The 7,996-nt window shown below is 41.1% G+C and overlaps 1 protein-coding gene across 1 annotated transcript in view; it reads left to right on the forward strand.

The window, feature by feature from the left end:
* LOC135543416 (guanine nucleotide-binding protein subunit alpha-11-like) overlaps positions 1-7,676 on the forward strand; it is a 33,386-nt gene extending 25,710 nt beyond the window's left edge. Inside the window, exons 5-7 of the mRNA XM_064970654.1 lie at positions 1,756-1,885; positions 2,181-2,334; positions 2,449-7,676. Of these exons, the coding sequence (XP_064826726.1) occupies positions 1,756-1,885; positions 2,181-2,334; positions 2,449-2,639 (475 nt within the window). The 3' untranslated portion in view covers positions 2,640-7,676. The remainder of the gene's footprint in view (positions 1-1,755; positions 1,886-2,180; positions 2,335-2,448) is intronic.
* Positions 7,677-7,996: the final 320 nt, after the last annotated feature.

The raw sequence follows: 7,996 nt of genomic DNA on the forward strand, positions 1-7,996 counted from the left end.
GGTAGAATTCTCCTCCATCCACTGATCCAGGATCTGATATACCTGCATCCCCATTATGGTTAATGTTTTGAATTGGGGTAAGGTTATCTGATCCTAGATCTGAGGTTAGGGGCAACTTGAGAATGGGGATGGGCACCGCTCACTCTTTACTGATGATCCATTCACTGGGTAACACTTTATGCATAGATAAGGTTATAAACTGCCTATAACATAGGCCTACATAAACTAAATGATGTAATGATAATAAGCAGTTTAAAGTCAGATCTTCAAGAAGTAAAGTGTTACCTACATTTGCTTCCACACTGTGTTACATACAGTACCAGTCAAAAGTTTGGACACAATCATGTAGTAACCAACAAAGTGTTAAACATATATTTGAGATTCTTCAAAGTAGCCACACTTTGCCTTGATGACAGCTTTGCAAACTCTTGGCATTCTCTCAACCAGCTTCATGAGGAATGATTTTCCAGACCTCTTGGAGTTCCCACATATGCTGAGCACTTGTTGGCTGATTTTCCTTCAGACAGCCTGGAGGTGTGCTTTGGGTAATCTCCTGTTGAAAAACAAATGATAGGCCCACTAAGCACAAACAGATGGGATGGCGTATCGCTGCAGAATGGTGTGGTAGCCATGCTGGTTAAATGTGCCTTAAATTTTTAAATAAATCACCAACAGTGTCACCAGCAAAGCAACCCCACACCATCTTGCTTTCCTGTGGTGGTCCTCATGAGAGTCAGTTTCATCATAGCGCTTGATGGTTTTTGCGACTGCACTTAAAGAAACTTTCAAAGTTCTTGAAATCTTCTGCATTGACTGACCTTCATGTCTTAAAGTAATTATGGACTGTCGTTTCTCTTTGCTTATTGGAGTCATTCTTGTCATAATGTGGACTTGGTCCTTTACCAAATAGGGCTGTCTTCTATATACCACCCCTACCTTGTCACAACACAACTGATTGTCTCAAACGCATTAAGAAGGAAAGAAATTCCACACGTTAACTTTAAACAAGGCACACCCGTTATATGAAATGCATTCCAGGTGACTACCTTATGAAGCTGGTTGTGAGAACGACCAATAGGTGTGCAAAGCTGTCATCAAGGCAAAGGGTGGCTACTTTGAAGAATCTCCAATATAAAATATATTTTGATTTGTTTAACACTTTTTTTGATTGATTCCATATGTGTTATTTCATAGTTTTGATGTCTTCTATTATTCCACAATGTAGAAAATAGTAAAAATAAAGAAAAATCCTGGAATGAGTAGGTGCAAACTTCTGACTGGTACTGTATTTCAGTTTATGATCTGTGTGTGTTTTCCACCGTAGGCTCTCCTAACTGTGACCTCTCAGGGCCGTAGATGAGACAGAATTCAGCGAACAAACTATCCTCCATGTTGCCACCAAACGTTCTCGTTTAGATTCTCAGTGGAATGGGATTGTCTTGGAACGTTAGGTGCCAAAATGGCGGCCATTAGGATTCTACATCTCAAGTTTGCCACCACCCTTCTGTATATGTGTGTGGTTTTGGGCTCAGTCTTCATGTAGCTGTTGAATCCATCCATACACTACTGTATGTAGAGTTAAATCACAGACATAGAAAATCAATGAGGACCAACCCTTTTTTAATGGATGGATTCAAGAAGCCATTTTAGAGTTTTTCTTATTAGTTGTTCCACAAACACAACAACACTGTTTAACGTCTCTTCTCTCTCGTCCTCTGTGTCCTGGCACCTCTCCTCGCTCCGTCCATGCTTCAGGATGGTGGATGTAGGGGGTCAAAGGTCAGAGAGGAGGAAGTGGATCCACTGTTTTGAGAATGTCACTTCCATCATGTTCCTGGTGGCCCTCAGCGAGTACGACCAAGTCCTGGTGGAGTCTGACAACGAGGTGTGTACACACACACACACACACACACACACACACTAGGGAAAGGTGGGAGAGATGGCTCGCCTTTTTGCACTCCCGGTTTCCAATAGTGAAACATTGGTGGACTATGTAGAATTTGACTCTATCCAGTGATCCAGGATCTGATATGCCTTAATGGTTCATTTTTGGAGTTTGGGTTAGGTAATCTGATCCTAGAACTGTGGTTATCATGTCAATGATACCACACACTCGCCGCACACATCACAGCACACACACATCAAACACCCTTACTAACTGTCCTCTGTCCCTCTGTCAGAACCGTATGGAGGAGAGTAAGGCGTTGTTCAGGACCATCATCACCTACCCCTGGTTCCAGAACTCCTCAGTCATCCTGTTCCTCAACAAGAAGGATCTGCTGGAGGAGAAGATCTCATACTCCCACCTGGTTGATTACTTCCCTGAGTTTGATGGTGTGTGTGTGTCTGTCTACAGTTACCTTCGTGATATACCGTGTGTCTGATGGTTTCTGACTACCGTGATGCGGGATTGACTGTGTGTGTGTGCTCGTGTCTGTGCCGCCCCAGGTCCCCAGCGAGATGCCCAGGCGGGCCGGGAGTTTATCCTGAAGATGTTTGTGGACCTGAACCCGGATAGCGACAAGATCATCTACTCCCACTTCACCTGCGCTACGGACACCGAGAACATCCGCTTCGTCTTCGCTGCCGTCAAAGACACCATCCTGCAGCTCAACCTCAAAGAATACAACCTGGTCTGAGAGACTCTTGCACACACACACACACACTCTTCCCAGTTGCACAGCTTAGCCTACACACAAACACACACACTCTTCCCAGTTGCACAGCTTAGCCTACACACACACGGACACCTATGAAGCTTACACACACCTACATGTCTAGTTGATCTTTCCCCTCCTGCTTTTCACTCCAGCGATTTTAAGACCCCTCTCTTCCAATATCTCTCCTCCCATTCGTTCTCTCATTCCTTCCCTCTTTCTACCCTTTTGCCATAAGCTTGTCCTCTCCCTCGTTCTCAGCAGCTTGTCAGTCTCCTCTTCTCCACACCACACATACACACACGCCATGCAGTATACAGTGACTACGGGAGGGGACAAAGGGTGGGGGTGGGGGTGTGTGTGTGTGTGTGTGTGTGTGTGTGTGTGTGTGTGTGTGTGTGAGAGAAGGTGAGGAGGAGGACCAGTGTGGTCAGTGAACTGTGGGTCTTTATCTCTTGAACCATCAGTCAACTGGCTTGAGATCACATCCTCTGATTTGGTGGAAGGAGTGACCCAACCGCAAGGCAAAAAACACCTGAGAGGGTGACGTTTTACACTATAAGGGAGGGGATAAAGACTGGGAGTGGGGTGGAGACGATGAGGTAACAAAGGAAGCCACTAGGACCCGAGCAGGAAGTGATGTCACACACAAATGAGGAGTCAGACCAAGGATTCTGTTTGCACCTCGCATCGATGAATGTATACTCCGAGTGATCGTTGCAAACGCAAAAATATATATATAATTAAATATGTTATAAAGTAATTACATATGTAGACAAAATACACTAAGACTGAAAGCACCAGAAGGAGTGGAAAAAGCTAATTGATTAAATATGTGTATCGCTGAGCTTTTTTACAAATAGTTTTTAATAATAGTAACTTGTTGCTACGTCAACTTCTATCTGACGACTAAGAAGTGGTTTGAAAAGTTTTAGAAGCGGTTAACAAAACAAAATCTCGTATTTAAAAAATTTGCAAAATTGCCAAAATATCACAAAAAACAAGATGGTAACCAGAAACTGACTCTAATTTTATCCTTTACAGACGACTGTGGTTGTTCATGTTTAGGTTTGATCACATCGCTTCCCTCCTTCACTGGTATACTGACTGATACACCGGAAGCTTCCGTTTGACATCGGCAGTACCATGTTCTGTTTGATACACGCTACATTAAGAGTACCGAACATCCAATACTCGCAACTATGTTCTGATTGGACAGTCGCTGAGGGGGAGGGAGTCATGAATGGATGATGTCATCAGCATACAGTACATCAGTCTGAAAGTATGACATCACGTGTTAAGTTGCCCAGCGACCCAAATAGATGTGCTCTGGAGATTCTGGGCAATCAATCCCCACAAATGACACGGTGGCATCCATTATCCCAGACACACAGGAAGCTTTACGTTGTTTACTTTTTTTTTTACTGTATAGACACTTTTTTGTTTGTTGATGAGAGGTGGTTGTTGATTGGTGGGAGCGGGGGAGCGGGGGATGTATGATCCTGCCTCCCAAATGGACAGCGCACTCTGAAGTCTACAAAAAGTTATTGTTTGTGTATATTTCTGTTTGTAAATACATGTACACAGAAACGCTCCTGTACAAAAACACTCTGTGGTACAAAAAATCTTTGGCAAAAAAAAAAAAAAAAAAAAAAAAAGAAAATCCACTTTTTTCGATAGTGTACTGTTTTTGTTTTCCTATGAATTTGCTAGTATTTATACTGTGATTCTGGATTTCTTTGATGATTGATAATCAGTTGATTATAAAAGGACTACACACACAGAGGGCTGCAGTGAGAGGAAAGGAACAGTCTCAGAACAGAGGTTCTAAACCATCAGGAGCCTTCTAGTCTAGAACCTTTAGAACATTCTAGATCCTCGGCTCTCCTCTGCAGCTTCTCCCTACTAACACTAGAGCAGATTAGTTATTCACAATATGTTGACTAAAGACATGATATTAAAAGAGTAACTAAATAAAGATTTTTTTTTTTTTTTAATTTAATAATTTATGGAACCAGGTTTGAAGGTGTTGATTAATTTTTACTGCTTTTGTTTCTATCATGTTGAAATGCGGTCAGGGCTAGACTTGAGTCTAAACTGCTGTAACAAAACAAACGTCTACTATAGTATGTACTAAATCTCTGCTTTCTTTTGGAATCTTAAGACAATTCCAGATGTACTTTGCCATTCTATCTATATCCATGTTAAATTCTATGGTTTTCTTCTCACATTAAGTCACTTTGTTTCATTTCATTGATGAAAACTTGTATTTCTCCTCTTGGGTTTCTAATAGACACAGCTCTGTAACTGCATACATAGGAAATGTATCATATGAACGTAGGTGAATTTTTATAACCAGTGATTGGAGACCAGTACGGTCTATGCTTGCTCTGTCGTTGTAATTTAAACACAGTTTGCGTTGTCGTTGGTTTGAGTTGTTTTAGTTCAAGTTCCGAGGCTTGCTTTGATAGAACCAGTGACGTTGCAGATCTACTTTTGAACCTCTTTCTACAGGCAACTTTTCTTCATTATTCTCATTAAGGGCTATCGCCATGCATCAGACAGGCAGGCAGATGGGGGAGACGGGGCTCAATTCGGTTTTCAATTCATGAAGTGAGTGGAAATTCGATGAGTGAATTCACAAATCCTAGAAAGCGATGGGCAGTAGAGGACAAGGGTACACTGTTGCATTCTGTACTCAAGGGCTGCAGTTTTGCTGTGGTTTTTTTCTGTTGCCTTCTAACCAAAAATTGATTTCTACCTGTGAAATCAGGTGTTTGCAATCCCTAGCCGATTGGTAACATTCATTGATCAAGTAAATGCCGGGGAGAAATGAAAACCAGCAGGAATGCGGACTTCGAAGCACTGGGTTGTGCACCCCTGGTTTTAGGTTCACAGTCAACTAAGCCATTCACTCATGAGTGTTTGTTTCAACAAAGACTGTGTGTGAATACAGCTGTGGTAGGATACATGACCAACACTATCATTAGAAGGTTATTTTTTTTACTTTTTATTTCTCTGGATCAACAGTGGATCAGACAAGCTTCCAGCTCCGAATGAGGGAATCTCTCAAGCCCCAAGTTCCCTACTTCACTGTTTGATGTGTTATCATCAAGGGTGTGATCCTGGATCAGCTTACCCTCCCTCAATGCTAACCTTAAAGACCCAGTGCAGTCAATTGTGATTTTCCTGTGTTTTGTATAGATTTCCACACTGAGGTTGGAATAATCTTGTGAAATTGTGAAAATGGTGTTAATGCTATGTTAGTGTAAGAGCTGTTTGAAAAGACCGCCTGAAATTTCTGCCTATTTTGGTGGGATGGGGTTTTGATTTGTCTGTTCGATATCACCATACGGTAAATTAGTTAATAAACCAATAAATAAAGTTTCAAACCTCTCTGCCAATAACAGCTAGTTTTCAGTTTCCACAATGCCACTCACACTACTTCGACAGTCCTAGCAAAATTCATGCTTGATAAATTACTCTTGCTAAAAAGCTATTTTTGTTCGTTTTCACTCAAAATGCTTCAAAAATAATCAAAGTAAGGTACTTAATTGTTACCCAGAAATTTCTTGATTTTGAGGTAAAAAAAAAAAAAAGTCAGCATTGGGCCTTTATCCATTAGGGGGGATGCAAAAGTGACCTTAGATCAGTGTTAAGGGGAACTTTCCTTCTAATGTCCTACTGTTAGTTGTACCATCCGGGGGTGTGCTTTGTGCTTGTTGAGATTTTACACATTGTCAATAGACACTCCTACAGTAGAAGCAGGGAGGTAAACCAGGTGTTAAAATGCTATTCCAAGTTAAAGCATAGCTGCACAACACACAGCTCAAGCACACCTGTGCAGGATTTTGTTCCATACCAGCACTAACACCCCAGTCAACTGATTGAGAACTAATCATGGATTTGGATTTAGACCGCAACTAGTTGAACCAAGTGTGTTAGTGTTGTACTTGAACTAAAGCCTGCACACTGCAGCCAGTATTAGAGGATGTTATCCAAGTATGACATGCAGTATTTAATTCAGTGTTGACCTGCCCACAAACAATGTGTTGAATACAACTCGCATAGCAAACAGACAAGCACTTGGGCTCCAGTACTGCCTCCACAATGAAGGGTGAAAACAGCCCTAACTACAATCATCTAACTTGGTGATTAATCAGTTTATATTTATAGGAAACACTACTAATCTCTTGTTTACCACTTTCTGTGGGTTAATTGGTTGGCAGTCCTGAAGTGTCTGCACATTAGGGCCCAGAGTTGTTCCTAGGCTGTAACTAGGACCCAGAGCTTTACCTGGTCAGATTAACATGGACATGGTGCATATTGAGAACTTAGCTTGACTTATTTCCTTTCAATCTTTTTTGTAAGATTAAAAAAACATTACCGGAACACTATTGTATTTAGGACCACTTGATTTATTTTTTAATCTGAGGGTTAAATGTTTAGTTGGTGTATAAAATATACAATGCTGTTTTTGTTTCTTTATTTTGTATGTAACCCAAATGTAAATTATGTATTATATTGTGTGCCAACCCAACTCTCTAGAGCCAGGCTCTCTCTCTCTCTCTTAAGTGCCAACGCTGACATCATCATCAGGGAACAGCCATCTTGGATGGTCCCATTTTTAAGAACACCAGAGACCTAAACACGTGGCGACTACGCCACCCCTAACAAAAACTATAAGTACACATTTTTTGTGTAATTATATAATTGCATGTATTGTTTAGTGTTGGGAGGAGGTGAAGCCTCTGAAAAATGTATTGGCTGATGCAGAGATCTTGATGAAAGGGTGAAATCGGTTATTGATTGATCGGTTGGTTATGTATTATTGATTTGCAATACTCTCGCCATATTTCTTTTTTTGTTGTGTGTTTTCATGCATTTGTTTCAACCACTGTTGCCTGATCCTCATTCAAACATGAACATGATTTATTACGATCATTTCCGCCTTCTAAGAGAGAACATAATGACAAGGTATCTGTTTTAAATTTAAATAAATTTGTTCGTATACTTGCTGATGGTGTGTGTGTGTGTGTGTGTGTGGTTCATGACTAGTCTGGCATATTCCATGTCTAGAAACAACCCAAGCACTTCTCCTCTAGCCACTATTCACTTCTGTAGTTCTCAGAGGATTTGATAAGTAGGCCTTCAAGTGCCTATGGTTCTGAATAATAGGGGTTGTTTCTGGACCTGGCCCTTGTTCCATCAAAGAGTGTCTATACAATATGGCTCTTGGGTCTATATAGAGGTTTTCCATCCTCTCTTGGTGTTTTTGAAATGCTGTCATCTCTCAGAATTGTCAGCTGTTATTCTGTGACTTCTGATAGTGAAATAGA

The sequence above is a fragment of the Oncorhynchus masou genome, chromosome 7 (genome assembly GCF_036934945.1).
Source record: "Oncorhynchus masou masou isolate Uvic2021 chromosome 7, UVic_Omas_1.1, whole genome shotgun sequence".
Classification (NCBI taxonomy): domain Eukaryota; kingdom Metazoa; phylum Chordata; class Actinopteri; order Salmoniformes; family Salmonidae; genus Oncorhynchus; species Oncorhynchus masou.